Below are 21750 nucleotides of genomic sequence, written 5' to 3'. Positions count from 1 at the left end.
GAAAAACTTTATATTTTTGCTGATCACAGTCTGAAAATTCATATCAAACACTGATGCAGCGTTTGTGCTAGGAAATGTATGCAAGATGCACCTTTTACAAATCAGCCTATATTTGATTAATTGGCGGAAGTGATACAGTGTGTATTCCTGGAATTAGCAAGAAATCTATACGGAAGATTGCATCAGGCTTTGATGGGTGAATACACCATTCCTGAATGTGTCAGTGAAAAAAAACTGTACAGAAGAAAGTAAATAACTAAGCAGCCATTTATATTTTAATGTGCAGGCCTGTTATGAATTCCATCTCCTCGCAACACTGTCGACCCATCTCCACCCAGAGCATCACCAGCACCGATTCTGCAGACAGCGAGGAGAATTATGTGGCAATGGTGAGCAATCTATAGACTCAATCATGTACTAAATAACCATGCTTAATCATGTCTAATGTTGCTTATAATGAAACAAAAGTAGCAGAGGCCAGTTCATTCTGTGGTCCCCTCAGGACACATTTGCAATGCAAATTTTGATTTCTCTGCAAAAATATCTCTAAGCTGAGAATGCAAGTTTTGGGAATTTCTGCATAAATATTGGTCAAAAGCTTGGTCAGTATTTATCTAGCCCTCTGTCTGACCTCGTATCATTATTTGACAGCATCTTTTTTATCAAAAGCAAACTTCTCTTTACAAAAACAACAAGACTAAAAGTGGTAAGACCAAATGTTCAAATCAGCATTCAGTAACATTAATATTGAGAACTGGCTGAATAGGAATGTGTTTCAAATTAGAATTGTTATTTGTTATTAATAAATGCAGGCAAAAGACTTTATGGAGATAATTTGTGTTTTTATTCCTTTCTTTTCCTAATATGCTGGTCTTTAAACTGTTCTATAGTACCATGAGGTTTTATGTCTTGATTTTGAGTTTTTGCTTGTTTCTGTTTGTAGCAGAACCCAGCATCTACCTCGCCGGCAGTGAGCGGTACCAGCAGCCCTGCTCCTAGGAAATGTGGTAACGTCGATTATCTGGCTCTAGATTTCCAGCCTGGCTCCCCTGGTCCACACAGAAAGGTAGCTCAGACAAAATCTTCCCATCAGAAATAGCATTAAAGAAACTGCAAACTTTATGGCAAAATTAATTTTCTGTTTATTGTGGTCAGTATGCACTTGCACAGTGGTGCTGCTGGGATTTTATTGGTTTGTTGTTTTGATACAGTCAAGTCTGTCAGTCAAAAGCTTCTGTTCTATTGTTGTCACTTACTTCATTTTTAATCTCTTCTCAATATTCCCGCAGCCCTCCACCTCTTCAGCGACGTCAGATGAGAAAGTGGACTACGTCCAAGTGGACAAGGAGAAGACGCAGGCCCTTCAGAACACCATGCAGGAGTGGACGGACGTACGGCAGTCCGGTGAGCCGACCAAAGGCATCAAGTCCTGACAGAATGATAACATGCTAATGTGCTACTGCTGGCAGCAAGGCGACACACACTGCACGTGGGCCTCATCACCTCCTTTCCCAATAGACTGGTGTGCCATGATACTAGAGACAGACTGAGTCAAAGCAGACAGAAGAAACAGCAGAATGTTTCACATGGAATGACCTTACAAGATGGAACCCAAAGCCATAACAAACACTTGGTCTTATGAGGAAAAAAACAGCCATTAATCATCAAAGACTTGCCTTGCCTGAAAACTGGCATCTCTGCGTTATGTGATATGTGATTTCATTTGTGCAAGATAAAAAAAAAGAAAAAGAAAAAGCTGTCTGTGCTGATTGCCTCAACAAAGATGAATCCTAATTAGTGCAGTTGCATGAGAATATTTTTATTTTAGAGTGCAATATGGATCACAAAGATCATTGATTCATGGAAAGTCGTCTTTAGTGTAGTGTCATTACTATTGACAAATGGGCGTTGCAGCAAATTTAAAGAACTGTGTTCTTTTCAGAGTTGAGTGAGTTTACAATGACAACTTGCCAGTCACACTGACTTGCAATCTGACTTGTATCGATTGTGAGGAGGAAGAAAGCTGAATAAGGTTATCACTGGTTCACCAAACATGAGACTCAGCGCAAATGTTAAAACCCATTTGTGTTTAGGGTAAAGAACAAGCTTTTCCATTCATTAAACTACAGCCGAGCATTTTAGCTGAGCTGGGCATCGAGGGGTCTTCATCCATGCAGATGCCCGGTTTTAGCTTAGGTGTGCATGTTTGGTAGGGAAGACTATGAAGAGATTAAAGCTGAAACATTCCCGCTTTACTGATTCAGCAATAAATTGGAATGTTCTTGTCCTTGCCAAAAGGTGTGCTTATGGACAAAATGATCTTTGTCTCTGTATAAAATAGAATACAATATAGAAGAGACAGTTAATATTGAAGTTGTTCTTGAGGACGTGGTGCCCAGATATGCATATTTTCTCGCACCTGAATGGGCCATTTGCTAAACTGGATTCTAGGCTATACTGGTAATCACATGACATTGTGTAAGGAAAGGTCAAATAAGGACTGAATGGAAAACATGCATTAATTTGTCATTAATTACATTTACAGGTGTTCCTAAGTTCTTTTTTGTGACTGTGAGTGCACATGGTTTATTTACCGAATTCTTTCAATAAGATATTTAATGTGGATGTTACAAGTTACAAATGCATTTGTGGTATTTTCATCTTCCAGTCTACTGGTTCCTCCTGCATGGTAACTGTATTGGACCGAAAGTAAAGCCATACTGACCTACTTGTCATTCCAATCAATCACTTTTGGTGCAGCTCCATGTAAACTCTTACATCTAATGCTTTATGTCTAACCAGATTAGTAGGAGGTCAAGACTGCAAGTACCAGTAGCTCACTACTGTTCAAATATCCAAACTAACAAGCATAATTATGAAAGTCTTTAAGAACTAGGCACGATACTTCAGGTTGTTCAGTGTTGAAAATCTATTAAGTTACAGTTAAAATCTGCATATTTACAGCAAAGTTAAAGTCTGGGTCACTTGTCAGGACTTCTGTGCTACATTTCCAAGAGAATACAGAGAGCAGTGCCAATTATATGCCAATTCCTGTATTAGCGATGAATTTGTATTGACATTCTGGCCAAAAATGCTAATGTAGTTCCTGTTTTAACTGCTGTCATAAAATGCCTTGAGCTCAGGCTGGAGCGATTATATGGACAGCTACAATCACATATGACAAATGATATAGAGTGAATTCGAGCTTTTCAATCAGAAAAGAAAAAAAATACTGTCATTTCAGTCAGGTTTAATTTTTTAATGGTAGGCTGGGACCTCCAAAATATACATTTGTATTGCGTTTTAAGAACGGTTAATGTCTTGAGACATTATTTATGCCTTTGAAAAATGCCATGACATGTTCATACTATTCATAGCCATTTTCTATTTATTGTTTTCTAGCTTTTGATTATTGAACACTTCAAGTGAAGGAGGGAGACGGGGCTGATCTACAGTCACTCTGTGGTCCAGGTCCTCCCTTAGCTTGTATATGGATCAGAACCAGTTGTCAATGTGGATTATGGGACTGCCTTTTTTGTTTTTATAACACTTATGTTTTAAACTTCTGGGGATGAATTTCTGTGGTAATGTTGCACTGGCATTTCCCTCGTTGAACTGTGATTCTGCTGAATGGCTAAATGACTGAAATTGGTTGTTTCCATGCCTTTGTCTATGATGAATATGAAATGTAATGTGCTGTCCTAGGAGAGTACTCGTAAGTGAACTGAATATCTGTGTTGTGGTAGAGTGTATGCTGTAGTTTGTTGAAAGATCTGTTGTCTGAAAATGATAGAAAAAACAGTTCAATTTTTCATTTACTGAGTTCACTTTTGAGTAATGTACATTTTGTCTTATTTCTATTACTACTGTAAAGCATTTCTATCCGACTGCTTGTGAATTAATTTATTAATTTATTATGTGTTCACAGGAAGGAAACCTGTAAGAATGACAATTTGTGGCTCTACTAACATTAATTTATGCTATGTGTCTCAATTTTGTGAAGCAATATGCCAAGTAAAGCCAGTAAAATGGTCAAATGTGGTACTTTTGGGATACACAAATACATTTTGTTATTCCGTGATATTATATACTCAAAATGTTGACAAAAATAAACTGCAGTGCAAACACAAGCTTTCAGAGATTATCTTGTGATGGGGAAAATATTATATACTTCATTAGGTCTGCTTTAACTGATGTTGATGGCATCTTCACACTTAATCAGAATGAAATTTAATTGAACATTGTCAATTCCACATTAATTTGAATTTAAAGAGGAATTCCAGCCATTTTTTCACCTTTTGTGCATAATTTAGTCATTGAGATGTAAACAAATTTGTTAAGAATGGTTTGATGTGAAATGGTGCATTGTGGAGAGGCTTACTGGTTCAGATGTCTTTACAGTGGTGGTGATCGGAATGTCACAATGTTAACTACGCAAATATAGCCATTTTATTTACAATCTGAAATGTCCAGTGAACCTATGTGTCTTCTGAGTTTTTATATGTTGATAATGGTAAAATAGAGACAAAAACATGGGAAAGGTTTTCTGCTGGTACTATTTTGCCTTACAATGCCCAGTATGTACTATGGACTTTGAAAAAATACATTTTAAGCATCTTCATGCAACATATTTGTAGGCATTTCATACTGGTTTTCCAGACCTGTGTTATGCCTAATCTTGAAAAGTCAGGGTCAATTTTTGGTGCAGAATTACCACTGGAAATTCTTTTTGTTATAGGCTTAATCTGAGTCTGGGAAACCTGCCCTTCATGTTAAGTTTTCCTCAGATGTCTGGCTCCTATCCCCACCACTGTGAACAATGACTAACTGACTCATTACCCTTCTTGTTAATTGAGCTTTTCACCTCAAATAACTTCTTCAAAGTTAAAATTCTGCATTTTTTTTTTTTTGGAAATCTGTGAAATTCCCCTTTAATGACTTTATTCTAACTTGTTGCATTTGCTAACATTGTGCTGTAAAATAAGATGAGGCATTTAAAATGACAACAAAGATAACCTTGAATTTTAAGATCCCATTTAAGATCTTTCTTTTAAGATCATGTTCAATATTCATTCACTTATTAATTTAAATATGTGTGGGATTACTACAAAAACAATAGAACTGAAGGATTTTTTTTGTTTAAAATCTGGTAACACTTTCGATGTAGAATCTGGTGTAAACACACATTCCTTCTCCACGATGGTGCTGATAGCAGGGGGCCACTCCCTGTCTGAACAAGATCACTGGCACCCCACTGACCTCTTCTGGCAGCCGTGGCCATGACTCAGTCTGTCCTACAAAACATCTCCCTGTTCTCTGACTCAGGCCTTCATCATGTCAACATGTTTTCACTAGAATATGCTTTTGTTCTCTTCTGCCAGTCAGTGCTGACGAAGCTGTTACTCTGTTATGGATATGCTCAGCTGATATTTATTCAAAGCCACAGCCTTAGAAAGTGGTCAAGCAATCTGACCGTGTTTCAGACATAGAGATCAATTGACTATTGATTTCAAATACAATGACTGTATGACTAACAGAGCTCACATCGATGGAATATATTTGGTCTACAGACAGCAAAAGAAAATAGTAAACATTCACATTCTGGCAGGTGTAGAGTAAATGCTGCAGAAGCACATGATGAAAAAAAATCACCCATTTAACTAATAATCCAGAAAACTGATTTTTCAGGCCATTTCAAGTCTTGTCTTTGTTGGAGGTGGAGGTGCATATTATGAAAACTCCTTGTGTTACTCCACAAGCTATTATTTTACTTTACTACAGTTTGACGCATGACCATATTAGAATAAATGTGATTGTACTTCTGCTGATGGAATATGCCGTTGTGACCAGGGTTGGGATGTAACAAAATATGTACTCAGAATGCAGAAATTATGTATCTGTATTCTGTCCAAGTTACGTTTTGTAAAGGCAGTATTGAGAAAACAGTTACTTTTTAGGAGAAAACTTTTAGAACACTTAACCACTAAATTTAAAATAAAAATCTTTAAAAGAAACACAATCACTGCTTGATAAGTAACTGTTTTAATATCAGCACACAGCATGTAATGACGTACTCTAAAGAAGAACTCAAAAATGGCTTCTTTACAAACACTGACGTTCCTTCTAAAGCCTGAACAGACTGATAAATCACTGTGAAGAGTATTAATCTGAGCGTTAGTAAACTCTTCCGAGGGATGACTGAAGTTAGTAGTGGACATATTCTCGGGTGATACTAATAATAATAATAGTCTTTGTTTATACAACACCTTTCATACATTAAAATGTATCTCATGTCCCTTACAGTAGAAATAACAGAGAAAGAAGATTTGAAAATGTAATCAAAAGTAATAGTAAGTAGTAAATTAATCATTAAAAATTAAGGTGCATTAGATCACAGCAAAATAGTAGACAACCACTCAATCTAAAAGGCATAAACAGGGAGGGACAGTACATGTCATGGTACTGGACTTGTGCAGGCATTCTGTGAAAAGTTATATACCTATCATAAACTGAAAATCATACAGTTAATATGTATTGTAAATGTATTCTGAGTATGTATTTTTATGCATTGTAATACCTTAGTGAATACATTTAGCACAGTGTATTCTGTCATCACTAACTTTTTCGAAAGTATTTAGCCCAACTCTGATCACCGTTTTTGCTGCCATTTGGTGTCAGCAGGAGGCGCTGGAGCGCTATAATGGATCTTCATGTTGGTCAGTCACAGCACTTTTGCAGGAAGGAAAAAGTGTATGCCATCAGTTTGGAGGCTGAAGTGTAGGAACATTTATACGAACACTGCTGCTCATGTCAAATCTACGTTCCATCTACGTTAAATTAAACTGAAAACGTGACTTTAGGTGTTAACTTCTCTAACTTCTTTGACCTGGTTTTCTGAGAGGCTGTAAACCAAATTTAGGTTGGTGCTGTGAACTAAAACCAGCTCTGGTCCTGGAGGGCTGGATTAGATTTCTGCACAATTTGGTGATTTTCCTGCTCAGACACACCTGAATTAACCCGTCAGTTAACTGCCAGGTTTAGTTGGAAACATCAGAGCAGGAAATCACCAAACATGCTGGTAATGAGAGACATGTAGCATACCTTCCCACTGGTGGTCTTGTGGTGGTCATGACCACTGATGAATGGAAAAAAGGCCCCCTAAAAATGATGCAGAGAAACAGATGGAGTATAATCTAGTAAGTGGACCTGATAAAATAGACAGTAAGTGCAGATAAAAGTTCTGTCCCTAAAATATATGTGCTCTACGTGTACATATATATATTTTATGTCAGAACAAAACATTATTAGCGTTTTTCATTTTTGTACATAATTTAAAATCGCCCACTGCTGTTTACACTGCATGAAGATTTTATGTTGAATGGACCAATAGAAATGCTCCAAAATTACTTATGCTAAAATCTTGTTACCTTAACTTACACTTAAAGTGAGAAAAGTTTTTGCTTCTCCTGTAAAGTTAGTTTATTTAGAGACATTTGTTTTTTGTTTTGACAGTGGGGGTCCCGGCCAGTGATGAGCCCCTGGCCCATGGATGATGGTGGCTACAAATTATGCAGAGAAACAGATGGGCTACAAACTGTAATTGTAGCAGTAGAAAATTCACCTGTACAGTAGGTGAACTTAATAAAATGGGCAATGAGTGCAGATACAATGTACAAGTGTAATAAAGTGGACATGTTGTTTTACAATCATTTACCTTAGGATTTATACTTTTTTCAAAACTAATGAGGTCTTGGGGGCCAAGTGACCGCACAGAAGAAACAGTGCCTTGGATTTACATGATCTAAGTTTCGTGTTTTGTTCCTGTGCGCCTCCTGACGCGTTTGAGTTGTAAACTGAAAGGCTGTTGTCAGAGTAGCGCTACCGCTTCAGCGCCGCTAGAGGGCACAACGCGACAGCTGACGCCGAACAGCCAGGAATCTGACGCGCTCGCGCCCTCGCTCCAGCTGTCGAGCCCGGATGGACCTGCTCGCGCGAACAAGCAGCCTCCGAGAGAGTGCGAGAGAGTCCCGCGAGCAGCGCGCGCGCAGAGCGGACGGGGAGCGTGCGTTCTCACGCTCGAGCATTTGTCCACTTCAGTTCTTGTTCCTTTTCTGAGTAAATAGAAGAAGACGCACAGCAGCGCGTGCGCGAAAGAGAGAGGAGAGGAGACGCCGGGAGTTTGTGGGGATGCGGAGCTCGTTCTGGATCGGAATGGATTATAACTGGGCTGTGAAGACGCTCGGTAGCTGGTAGCTGCAGTAGTTGGCAGTAGTGACGGGGGCGGGGGGCACCAAACAGCAGAATCAGAATAACATCAGTGGTCCACGCTACTATGGCACTTTTCTGTTGGGACGTAGAGCTGAACAGCCGCCTGCTGCTGTAGTGTTTAAACTTGTGGCTGTTTTTGGTCGCGTTAAACTCCTAACCGCTACAGAAGTGCGAGCGTTTGACTTTGAAAGTCAGTTTTTTGAATTGATCATCCTTCGTGATGGATGCTGGTTGGAGATGTTTTGATGCGGTTTAATGGTGTGCAGAGTTTAGAGCGCTGTTGTTAGAGATGGGTGAGGCGGCTCCGGGTCACGCCGCCGCCAGGCCCGCTGCTTTCCCACTGCTGGGCGCCGGCATGGTGGGCCCCGGGCCGCCCGGAGCTTCGGGCAGGACTGCAGCGTCGGCGGCGGCGGCGGCGGTCCCCCCGCTGCACAGCGCCATAGTGGAGCGGCTGCGCGCGCGCATCGAGCTGTGCCGGCGCCATCACTCCACGTGTGAGCGGCGCTACGAGCGGGGACGCGCGGAGAGCTCGGAGCGCGAGCGGGAGAGCACCCTGCAGCTGCTGAGCCTCGTGCAGCAGGGCGGCACGGCCAGGAGGGGCAAGAGCGGCCGGGCGCTGGACCAGAGCAGGGGCAATAACGAGCACAAGGGGCAAAGCGCAGGAGAGGCGGAGAGCAAAGCCAGCACCAGGATCGCTGTGAGTTTCAATACACACACCGCTGGTTTACAGTGTTGGCCTTATAAACATCTTAGTTTATAGTAGTTTTCCCTGCTCTGTCACACCTGATCTAATTACTCAGCTTATTAACAAGCCCCCTGAGTGGAAGTGGGGTCGTACACTACAGACAAGCACATCACAGCAGTGGGAGACACATCACTGTGCCAGTATGGGTGGACCACTACCCCCCTTTAAAGGGCCCATATCATGAGACACCAACAACTTAGTTTAATTTTCATTTTTAAAGTTTCGAAACATACTGTTATCTCCCAGTCCCTACAATCCATATATGGAAACTGACCTGTTTTGAATTCACTGTTTTTGTGATGTCACAAAATCCAACACATTTCATATATCTGCCTATTCAGCCTACAGCTGATTAGCTCCACCCACTCACACTGAAGTTATAAGAAGTGTTTCGACCAGATTTCTTAATAAATGAGCTCTAGTGTGAGGCAGCCAATCAGAACAGAGCTCATTTACAGTCAATTTTAAAGAACAAAGAGAAGTTGGAAAGTGATTGTCTAAAATAAATCGTAACTGGTACATAAACTTACACGAACGTTATAAGTGGAACTAGAGAGAGAAAACTGAATACAAAGAAAATGTGGAATATGGGCTTTTTAAAAAGTGGTTCTTCAGGTGTTCTTCTGTAAAGGCAGTGGTTGTACATAGAATCATAACTGAAAGAGCCCTTTGAATGTATAAATGGTTCCCTGCCTGGTTAAACGATTCTTTTATATGATGGAAAACTAAGTCTTATGTATAATTTTTTACAGAACCATTTCCATACAGAACTGCTGTTATAAATCATTGAACTTTTTTGATATAGAACGCTATTTCCTAGAAGTGTACCACATGCACCACAGGTCAAAAACTCAAATATTTATTGTATTGAAGAGTTTTTTTTAGGTATGTTTTTCATTCCATTAAATGTTAAACGCTAACTGTCATTATCGACATAACACGATACACCCTACATCTTCACCTGATCCTTCAAAGCCCTCTTCAATGAAAAAGTATTAGCACACTAACAGTGTTTGTTACATTACTCATCAAAATATTGGTAATATTGGTGAGTCATAAATAGGTTAATTCGTAACAGTTGTTCTAATATATCTCTTGAAGTATCCCATAGATTTTAGATAGCAGTGAAGACGTCATTCACTCTTCACACACTGCTAACACTATCCTGGACAAAGTGTAAAGTCTGTTTTTTAGCATATAAGCAGAATCTGTATGAGTAGAGCTCATTCCTGAGCTCAGAAGGTCAGGGCAGGGCTTTGGCTGTGCTTTTGTTTGCTGTTTCTGTATTCCACATACTCCACACCTGTTTGACACCTCTCAAACCAAAAATTCTGTTCTAAGACTAAAATACCAAATTTTCAAAACTGAGCGTTACATTAAACATTCAGCAAATTTTGAATGACAAAACAAGATAGCAGTATAAAATCAAACATGACTCAATGTCTGCTTATTAGACCAATCCGAGAACTGTCTCAGGTGTGGTCCTAATATTCTGCTGAGAATAAGTGAATGACAGCCCTCAATCTAACCTTCCCAGCCTGCTATTTAACTGAAGGAGAACTACATACAAAAGCACAAGTGGTGGGAAATAAGCAGGCAATACATATGCGGGTCATGTTGTGGACTAAACCTAAATTGTTTGACTGGCTAAAAAGGTAAGGTTCTTATTCACTTTACTGCTGGATGTGCATCCAGAGAATGATGCAGTGGTCGATTGGACGAACGAACAGACGACAGGCAGACAGGTGAGATAGTTTGCTAGCTCAATCATACCTAGTAGGTTAGCTTTCGCTTGGTTGTTAGTTTGTTTCTCTGACTCAAACAAAAAGAGGCTGTGGGAGAACACGGTTTTGTTAAAGCTGTGTGGTTAGAACAGCCCACATCAGCCTTTTACCATTGAGGGGTTAAGTACGCATGACATACATGAACATGGTGTACCCCCAAGTGCAAATATTAACCTGCTTTGCAAGAAAACACAGATTTAGGTCCAGCGGCACTGTAAGACATATGCCTTTTGAACTCACCAATCCATTACTGCATTCTAGTCCTCATAAAAGACATAAGCACTGACCTCAGGATGTTCCAGTTCAGAAACCACAAAACTAAAAGGCCTTGTTCTGTGCCATCCATTGTCATTGTCTATTATCAAAGGTTTACCCAACTGCTTTCAAAGCACCTTCTTGAATGATTCTCTGGCCATAAAACTGTTTGAGGCACGCGTCCCTCTGCATACATGTTTACAGCCATTGAATACATTTCCTGGCTGTGTTTACTCAAAGTCAAACAGGCCTTGAAAATGCAGTTATTGGGGGCTGCCCAGTGATTAAGTGCCCTGGGCATCGGGACGATTTTGTTATTTCCTAATTTCAGGGTAGTGACAGATCTGGGAACAGAGGGAGGGGCATATGGAGCATGCTCTCACGAAAGAAGACTGACTGGTGGTTCTGTGAACAGTTGTGTTTACTCATCCAAAACCTGATAAACAGATAGGGCTCAGATAGGAGACATAGAGCAGAAGACACTTTAACTGCATTCAGCAATCCCCTTGGATTAGCCACTGGAAATGATGCCTCGCATGTCTGGCATTTCAGACACATTTGTCTTACAGTGTGGACCTGTAGCAGTTTGGCTGTATAAAGGTTTTTAAGACTTATGATCAAGAATAAAAGCGTTTGTGCTGTCTTAACATGAAAGTGAGTAGTTAGTGCTCCTGTAAAACATGATATCTTGCTATGGAATGTTTAGAAGATTGCAAAATGACTGGCTTTAATTAAGCTCAACATGGCAAGCATGAAAATAATATGAGGAAGGAGGAAATGCCTAAGTGTTTGGTGGCGTTTCTTGGCTTTGGAGTCGTATGAGAGAAAGCTGGAACTTGGCCAGACCCTGGATAAACTCTCCAGTGGTGTGAAGCAATCAGTCCAGGTCCTGAGAGGCTACCCTCAGCCCAAGCCCAGAACCAAGCTCAGGATCTCTGAGTGGATCCCAAGAATGCTCTCAAGGCTGACTTTCATCTCAACATGGAATAACATTAGTCTTAAATGGAGCACCATTCTGGCTTGGAAGAATGCCAGACTTTCTATTCTTTAAGTAACCAAGAGCAGAGGATCCTCTATCGCTGTGTTGGTGTGGTGACTGAAGTTCATTTTTCCTCTTCTCCAAGAAACACGTCAGTTGCTTGCAAAGAACCATACAGCATCTCAAATTCCTCCCTTTATTGCACCTTCTAGAGCTTCTCCTCTAAACATACTCACTTTAAAGAGGAGGGTACAAATTGAGCTGTAAAAAAAAAAGGTTTGAGTCAGAAACAAGAATAAAGCTAGAAAGTGGAAGAAAAAAGTTAGCAAAGGAACGAGAACGTGCATAAGGGGAGTTTGGTGGAAAACTCCAGCAGGATTGTTCGCGCTGCTGAAATCAAAGGCATTCCGGTCTCATCTGTGCTAGCTCTCCTAGCGGCATCTTTGTGAGGCGCCCCCTGTGTACGCCTCATGTTTTATTCACAGTCTGTGAGATGGCTGAGGCTTTGAAGAGCACTGAAACCGTTCAGCATATACATCCCCTGCTTCCATTTGCACAGCATAATGGCTCCAGCTTGAGATTGCCCCCTCAATCTGATCCAGGACCAGCTTTCCTTACAAGAAATCCTAACCTTAGTTGTTATGAGAGAGATGATTAAACTGCTCTCAGATAAGAATAAAAGGGTGATTTCTTCTAGCTCCACACAATGGAAAGCAATCAGTGGGAAGCAAGCTCTCAGAAGCGCACACTGGCCGTCTCATATGTGCTGGAGCAGCGTTGTCATCTGCTTCGTCCAACAGCATGTGGCTCGACTTGAATACCAGTCGTGTTTTGAGGGCTTAGATTTATCCCATGGACATCTGGTAGCTATCCTTGATTCAGGTCCAAGATTTTCAACTGTGCCATAGTTACCTTCGGTCCAGCTTATTGAGAATGCAAGAGGGGAAATAAACGCAAATGGCCTTGACCTCTATAACCTGCAGGCTGACATTTTGAAGTTTTGATCTGTGCATATAAATCCTGATACTTTAAAAATGTGTTAAACCATTGGCTTTTATTAGTGCATGTTTCATATTTTGTTACTCTTCATGGGACTGTACTATTGTCACTATGAGGAAATTTGTTCAACTGGATTGAGTAGGGTTGCATCTCACGTTATTAACCCTATCAAATATAATGTCAATGTATGCATGTCCATGCTGGGCATAGTAAAATATATCAGCATATGGAGCTTTCTGCTTGCTGTTGTGTGTTCTATCACTACAAAAATAAGCATCATCCTGGGTTTACTGTTGGATTTCCTGCGATAGTTTCTGAACGAGCACATTTCTGAAAGCAATACAAATCAGAGTAATGATAAAAGGTGACCAAAGTGTGAAGTGTATTCCTTTTCTTATGTTTACTTGCCACAGATTACACAGATTTTTCAAAATTTCAATATAATTCAGTTGTTAAGGTGTAAATAAAATCATTCAAAGTGTTTAAACTCATGTTTCTTTACAGTGGTAGTGATAAGAACCAGGGGTTGCAATGTCCACAATGTAAATGCCATTTTAGTGTCTATACAAAATGACCAGTGAACCCAAATGTGTTCTCTAAATTTTTAATGCAATGTTAATAAAGGTAAATTAATGGTAAATTAGGGAAAATATTTTTCTTTAAGGATTGTTTTGCCTTCATGTACAATTAGATGCAAAAGTTTGGGCCCCCTGGTCAAGTGACATATTTTGTTGAAGTGAAAATAAGGTAAAATGTCCTTTCTACAGAGAACACACTTCTGTACAGTTTAATGTACAGTTGCTGTTTATTTGCTGAATTTAACATATTGGTGAAAAAAATATAACAAAATCTGGCGTGTGCAAAAATTATAGCACATTTTGTTTTTTAAAACTTTTTTAAACTGAGCAAATAAATAGAAATTTAGCACTAAATGAGCACAAACATGACATATTTAAGTTTGTTTCCTGTAGAGGATGTGTTAACTTATTTTCACTTTAAAAAATCAACAAAACATGTAATTTGATCAAGGTGTCTGCCATGGATGAATTTAAAACGGCCAAAACTATGTTTCAGGCATCATGTAGCGTAACCATTTTGTTACTTTTAGAGGCATTAAATATTTCAGATGTCTGGTTCCTGTCGCCGCCACTGTGAACTGTGTTCTGACTGTGGAATTTTATGTAGAATGGCACACTTTATTTACATCTTAACCATATGTTTATGCAGACATTCTGCAAAGTCAGTGAATTCTCCTTTAAAAAGATGGTTTGTCATACAAATTTCTGTCTTTGTTAGATAATGCTAGTGAATATGACATCACACTGAGACCCCCTACTTGGAGAAGAATAAGTTAAATGGCAAAATTGTTCCTTTTTGTTTATGAATTAAAGGGTTAAAGTGGTGGAAAATCTGATAGGAGTGTGTTATACTGTGGTAGCCAGCCGGCCTGAGCTGTGGACAGCAGCAGGAATGTGCTGAGGTCTGGTCTTAACAATAAGCTGGAGTCACTGAACTGTTCTCTCATGCTGATAAACTGGATTCCGAAAGATACTACTGTACTAATACAGATGGTTTAGAGACCGTGTGAATGCTATCTCAGACATTGTTTTGCAATCTAATTTGAAGCACTGGGAAGTTGAAATGGCAAACATTTCAAGCTATTGAATTAGCTTAGTTTAGGAACATAGCCTCCCTTGTCTAAGATGTGGACTGTAATTTTCATGCGAAGCTGTGCATGTAAAGGGTAACAGGACTGCTCTGAATGTTTCAGTATGTCAGCTCAGGGAAGGGGGCTGCAAAGCTATCCATTCATGCTTGATGTGATTTCTTAAGTACAGACGGTACTTTGAGGTCCATCAGGTTTTTAATGCCTGACTAAATAAGATGGATTGGAGGTAAGAGTGCGAGAAAAGGGATGAAGAGTGGGAAAAGAGGGGTTGGCTGTCTATGTCCTTCGACAAGCAGGGCGCTTTGTCGGACTTAACAGAAATCCGACCCCTGTGGGAACCTTCAGGTGTGCATGTGTTCACGCATGCCTGATAGAATCTCTGAATCTCGGTCGCCTTCTTATCTCCATAACACAAACAAATAAACTGCTGTAAATCTGGGTAATAGTACATTAGCAATCCCTTGATATTCGTCACTCCTTAGTTTGATCTGGAATCATATGAAAAGTTTATAATCAATTATTTTGATGATTAATTGGGTTTTCAAGTCCAAGCAATAAAGCAGACTTCACTGAAGTATGCATAGCCTTTCAGATATTCCAAAATACTTCATTGAACAACCCTAAAGAGAGATTTTCAGTTTAAAAAGCAGTGCAATTTGTTATAGCTTTATGAGTGAACAAAATTAGCTCCAGAATATATTTATTACTCAAAAAATTCTGTATTATTATTTTCTGAATGTGACTACAGGGTTCATGTGAACATGAAAGTCATAGTGTGAACATGAAAATAAGGTGATCGCAGTTTCCAGTTTTCATTACTGTCTAGCAAGAGTGGCTGCATGTTCCAGCTGTTCCGTGATTGTAGCCCCCTTACTTTCAACTGTGCTTCCACTTTGCTTTATTTGTTTGCTGCTCATTGATTTGTCCACAGCTCTCCTGTGAGCACTGTGGAACCAAGTGTACTGAAGGCATCCTGCAGTGTGACTGATATTACTGATATTGTCGACATCAGCTCTGTGTTTTGCTTCAGACTTGATGTAAATTGTTATATCAAAAGAGCCATCAGTGAAACTTCTTGTCATTTAAAAGATATATTTGACTACAGATCCTATCATAGCATCATACTACCTGCTACCAATAGTTTTGGGGTGGAACTTGGAAAATGAGTGAACGGTGTAAAATAACTTCTGCATTAACAATGTGTCATGTGAACACATTATCATGTTAACTATAACATAATAACGTGAAACAAGTATTTGTGACAGCATTAATCATGTTATAAGTGGAAACTTGGTCATCGCTCAGTCATTTTGCAAATGTTGAGTGACAATAGACTTGTAAGGGGTGGGGGGCAGGATAATTTGAGGGACTTCTATCACACTCCACTCTCGAGAGAGGTCACAATCCTTTGCCAGGAAATGAGAAAGTGGGCTCCTGATGTCAGTGGTGGACCCCTGGGTGGGAATGCTGGGTCAGATTGGGGGCTTTCTGGCTAGATCAGAGTTCAGCACTGTTTACACTACAACTCAGGATATTTCTCGCAGCCTGGCCAAACGGATGGCCGTTCCCAGGCTCCGCGCCCTCAGTTTTACAGAGCCATGAAAAGGAGCACAAGCACTCTCTTTTTCTCCTTTTTCCTCTTCTCTCATACCCGCACTCCCTCCCTCACTCCCCTCTCCTGCTCCTCTGGGGTCAAAGTCATTTGTGTTGTGGTGATTTTCCTCTCCTTGGTACAGGCAGCAATGGAAATGCAAAGTTATGCACACTCAAACAACTTCAACGAGCAAAATCTTTTTTTTCTTCCAGGCGTGTCAGTATTACGAGGGAGTGTGAAGTTTATAGTGAGAATTTCTAGGAATTGTGTGCAAGATAGATTTGATTAGAGATTTTCAAATGAAACCTTCAACATTGAAGTCATGAGCTATTCAAGAACCTCAGTATGGACCCTGTCAGTCTTGACATCATGGAATTCCTTACATTTATATAAATTGCTTTCTACTGGGGCTGCCGTGATTACTCAGTTCAACTCAGTTGCTCAGTTAAGGAAAGTAATCAATTAAATTGCGTCTGCATTATGAATCAGCAGTGATTAGTTGGCTGTTTTCGTGATGATACTGCATTTTTAAATTCTCCTACTGATGTTGCCTACAGTAACACATAGAACCTGTTTCTGTTGTTGTCACATACTGTTGTTATTATTTATATTTATTTTTTTGGGATATTTTAATTAATACATTTTTTTTTTAGCTTTTTTTCTGATTAGGTTACTTGATTACTAATAATCTAGAGCGACAGCCGTACTTTCTACTAATGGCTTTCCATTCTGTGGAATTTATTTTTAAAGTTGTTTTTAAATTAACTTTGTTCAACTTTATTGTATGTAAATGGTAACTTTTGCTAACACCTTGTAGACACATCAGGACCACAGCAAAATGTGATATACTCATGAGGAAGTATATGAACAGTTTTGACTCTACTGTTTATAAATGATGATATGTAAACAAAGCAATTGGAGCGCATGTCATCATGTTACAGGGTTTCCTGTTTAGCACTGTAGAAGATGACCACATGCTCTCCATTCTCTATTATAGCTTTTCAGCATGCTGTCTCTGGGCTGTGCTCTCCCTTGTTTGTGTTGTTCAGTCATCAGACAAGGGCTGCTGTTCTTTGGTCCAGCTATTGAGTTTCTCAGCAGTGAGTTTGTGTCATTTGACCTCCGTTGGCTGTTCTGCTGTCCAAGGTTGACCTGTCTTTGTTTGATTATTTTTACAGTTAAAAGAGATAAGAAATATATTTCATTTACACTTGTCTGCAAAAAAAAATGCACATGAAAACCAAATTGCTGCGATCTCCACAGTGTAAAACCAAATGTATAGATAAAATTGGCTTAACATATGTTAAGCTGTACAATCTCCTAACAAAATAGATACAGATGTATGTAAAAGTTTGGGCACCCCATGTTAATGCACAGTTCCCCTATATTTGATGAACTTCAAAATTTAATAGTAATTGTGACACGTGCAAAAGTTTGGACAACCTACTAAGTCAGTACTTAGTTACACTCCCTTTTGCAGATAATCGAGTTTGTGGTAGACAGCTAGAAGTCTTTAATACATACCATGTTCAAGCTTTATCCACAGATTTTAATTATTAATGAAAAAGTAAGTTTAATGAAAAAGTAAGGGTCTGTGAGTCTCTTTCCAAATGCTTCAGCTTGCATTTCCTGAAGTAGATTGTAGTAGATTTTGAGGTATGTTTTGGATCATTGTCCTGTTGTAGAAGCTAATCTCTATTCAGCTTCAGTATCATGACAGACTGTATCACATTTGCTTCCAGAATTTGCTGATATTTGGTGGAATCTGTTCTTCTGTCTACCCATGCATTGTGTCTTGTGCCACTGGTTGCCACACAACCCCAAAGCATAATAGATTCACCCCATGCTTAAAAGGTGGCAAGGTGTTCTTTTCATCAAATGCTGCTCCTTTTTTTCTCCAAAGATACTGTTGGTGATTGGGGCAGAAGAGTTTCATTTTTACTTAATCAGTCCTCAATACTTGTTTCCAAAATTCCTCTAACTTGTCCTAGATGTTGTTTTACACACTCCTATCAGATACTAGTTTTGTGATAAAGTCACAGGTCACCACTACTTCTGTGTTAGCTAAACCTTCCTGATGGTGCTTTGCAGTCATGTGAAGGTTTTGCTTTGCTTTTCTGGCCAGCATACAAGCAGTTTTATCTGAGAGTTTTCTTATTCTTGCAGATTTTGCCTTGATTTCCACAGCTCACCTTAGCTGCCATTTCTTAATGACATTTTGGACAGTGGAAATTGCAATCTGAATGTGCTTTGAAATCTTTTTACATGCCTCCCTTGCTTTGTAGACATCAGTTAGCTTCATTCATTCTTAGCCAGCTGTTTGTTGAGTGTTAGCACAAGGATTAAGGAGTCAGAGAATTTGCTACACTCTGTAATTATTGACTCACCTAGCCAGTCCAAATGAGTCAATAAAGGCCTTATGAGTTAATTAAGTCAAATATGTTACAACTGGAAAGGTCTCCAAATTTTTGTGTAGGTCACAATTAGTATTTCATTCTTTTCTTTTTTAAAAAAAGTGTGTACTTTGTGTGTACTTTTTTCATGTCAAAACCAACAAAATGTATAATTTGGCCATGGGTGCCCAAATATTTGCACACAGCTGTAACAAGGGTAAATAATAGATTGACCATGAGATCAACTGAGATCCACAGTTGAAACCTGGTTAGTGTGTAGTAAATGTGGATGATAAGCAGATGAAAAGAATGGGCCAATGACCAAAGTGTCTGTTTGGTTAGATATAGGTTCAATATGAGTACAGTGCAGATACAGAAGAACATGAAGTGGGTCTTCTGACAGTACACAAGACTGGCTAGAGAGGACAAGGACTAAGATCCAAAGAGCTAGAGAACGAACAGCAGAGGTACCATGGTAGGATCCTGTGCCAATGTTATATCAAAGCAGAAATGCAATATCAACAAATACGAGTGACTACATCTGAGTAGAGGGACAAAATCTTTTTAGTTCACTGCAACTCTCTATGTACAACCAAATACTCGAGTCAAGATTCTCTTAAAAAGCTTATTTCTCTGTTTGGCCTTTAGACAACACAGCAGTACTTATTCTTTGACTAATTAAAGTAGGAGAAAGTTACTCATCATTTAATTATTAATTAGTGTCTATCGTTTGGCTGTTATGTACAGAGAATGCTTTGTTTAAAAATAACTGCACCTTCTGGCAACATACAAGAAAACTGGAAGTGGTCCTAGAACAAAACCTTGTGGCACACCATAGTTTACATCTGTAATCTTAGAGAATTCTTTTTTTACATTTAATAACACGCAGTTAACCATTTAGGATCTTGACCATAAGTGTCCCAGTGCCCTGACACCAACAAGATTTTCTTGCCTATTTACTATAATGTTGTGGTCTAAGGTGTCAGATGGTGCCGCACTGAGGTCAAGTAGCTCGAGCAAAAAGATGTAGCCTGATCTGGGGCTAGTAGTACAATCATGTCTGTAAGTGATTAAGTAAGTAAGTACACCCTATGAAATGTGGACACAACAGTATTTAATCTTCAGTTAAACAGTATGTATAGATAAGCCTTGTATAATATAACAACAATAATGGAAAAAAAATAATGGAAATTTGACTTTGCAGTCATTTATTTTAGAAAAACTAAGTGAGATATCATGTTTGTAAGTGAGTACAACCCTGGCCTCCATAACTGGTACTGCCCTCTTTTGCAGAAGCAACTTTATGTAGGCATTTTCTATAACTGTCCACCAGTTTCTGACATCCATTGGGATTTTTTTTTTGCCCATTCCCTTACACACAATTATTTCAACTACATGTACAGCTTGTTTCAAAGCCCCCCACAGCATTTGGGGGGCTTTGAAACAATGGGATTCAGATCTGGGCTTTGACTAGGCCATACCACAACCATCCATTTCTTCCTTTTAGCCATTCCTTGGTGAATTTACTTGTATGTTTGGGATCTTTTTCCTGTTGGAAAGGCTACTTCTTCAGCTTCGGCTTTTTAACAGATGGTCTCTCCTTCTCTTCATGCACTCTGCTGTATGAAAAAGAGTTCATAGTCAATTCTGTGATTGCAAGTTGTCCAGGCCCTAAAGCAGCACGGCGACATTTTCACCACCATGCTTTACAGTTGGTATGAGGTTCTTCTGATCAAACGCAGTCTTTGATTTTCACAAATATGACTTCTGGTGCTGTGGCCAAACAACTGTGTCTTTGACGGCAGCCTGGCCTGGACAGGACGTGTAGATGATCTTCCAGACAATGGAATAATCGATTTCCAATATTTTAGACATCTTCTTAAACCCCTTCCCAGACTCACAGGTATCTACGTCTTTCTTTCTGAAGGCCTCAGGTAGCTCTTCTGATCTAGGTGTGATGAAACCACACACTCTTATAACAAAGAGCAAACCAAACCATATACATGAGGTTTAAATAAGACAAGTTCCTCCAAAATATTCTCTAATGATGTTCCAATCGTTAGCGTCTGATCGGGTGCGTATGGTTTCAATTCGACATGGTTGAAGTAGTGATGTATGTAGGGATGTACTTAATTTTTCCACATAAGAAAATTGCAATATTGTGTATTTCAATTATATAAAGGAAGGCAAAATGTTCATTCTAAGTGCCACTTGTTAAATTTTATCACCTTTATCTATCAACACTGTTTAAATAAAAGCTTGATATCTGTATCTCCAAATATGTTGAAAAAGTGTAAAGTTTTCATGTGTTTCCACTGTAACTTATGCCATCTCTGAACTGTGATAAAGCCTAAATCCTGACTATTTAAAGCATACATATTCGAAGAATGAGCTTAGATGCTGAGCTAGAGCTTTCTCTAGGATCTTATAAGTAAAGAGAACGTTTAAAATTGTCCTACAGTTGAATAACTCACAGGGATCAGTGTTAGGTTTCTGAATCAAAGGTTTGATAGGCACTCATTTAAGCATACAGCCAGGTTTTAAAAAAGAGTTTATTATTAGCAGAAGTCTGTGCAAAGTATAATTCTGGTTGCATTGCTTGGAGCAAATTAATTAAGTATTAAATCAAGTATACAAATAGATGACTTTGGTGATGTGGATCAGCTAAATTAAATCAGTCCGTTGAATTGGGGAAAAGAAACAACCACTCCACTGATCCAGTTGTACTGATCTCTGTTCTTGCATTGGTTGTGTTAGGTATCTGAGATTAAGGAAATATCCTGGACTAACATGATCACTATTTATCATTGCTCAGGCAACCAACTACCTTGCCTAATTTGAATTGTTCTTAAACATATTCTTTTGTTGTGTGTATGTTACAGTCATTTATGTACACATGTATTTTGTAAGTGCGTTTAGGAAGCTTGCTTTCTGTTTAGGCTAGTTTCTTCACTCTTGTGTTCAATGAGAATGTTTTCTAATAATATTTTTGCATTTTTAGTAAATTCATGCATCACTGAGCAAAGGGGTTATGTGCTCACTAAGATGCACAAATCTACCAGTA

General features: G+C 39.2%; 2 protein-coding genes across 3 annotated transcripts in view; both read left to right on the top strand.

Moving 5' to 3' along the window:
* The window catches only part of gab2 (GRB2-associated binding protein 2), a 64139-nt gene extending 60009 nt beyond the window's left edge, over positions 1–4130 (top strand). The window contains exons 8-10 of one of the 2 annotated variants that reach the window (XM_036563232.1): positions 287–389; positions 947–1066; positions 1290–4130. In XM_036563232.1, the coding sequence (XP_036419125.1) occupies positions 287–389; positions 947–1066; positions 1290–1433 (367 nt within the window). In that variant the 3' untranslated portion in view covers positions 1434–4130. Of the gene's footprint in view, positions 1–286; positions 390–943; positions 1067–1289 lie in introns of both variants that reach the window. The other variant, XM_036563226.1, reaches the window with a different exon arrangement.
* A 4427-nt stretch (positions 4131–8557) lies between these two features.
* Positions 8558–21750, top strand: part of zmp:0000001236 (mastermind-like protein 2) — a 63293-nt gene continuing 50100 nt past the window's right edge. The window contains exon 1 of the mRNA XM_036563216.1: positions 8558–8965. Coding sequence (XP_036419109.1) covers positions 8558–8965 — 408 coding nt within the window. The remainder of the gene's footprint in view (positions 8966–21750) is intronic.

Source organism: Colossoma macropomum, unplaced genomic scaffold (assembly GCF_904425465.1).
Source record: "Colossoma macropomum unplaced genomic scaffold, Colossoma_macropomum, whole genome shotgun sequence".
Classification (NCBI taxonomy): domain Eukaryota; kingdom Metazoa; phylum Chordata; class Actinopteri; order Characiformes; family Serrasalmidae; genus Colossoma; species Colossoma macropomum.
This window is presented reverse-complemented; position numbering and strand designations above follow the sequence as displayed.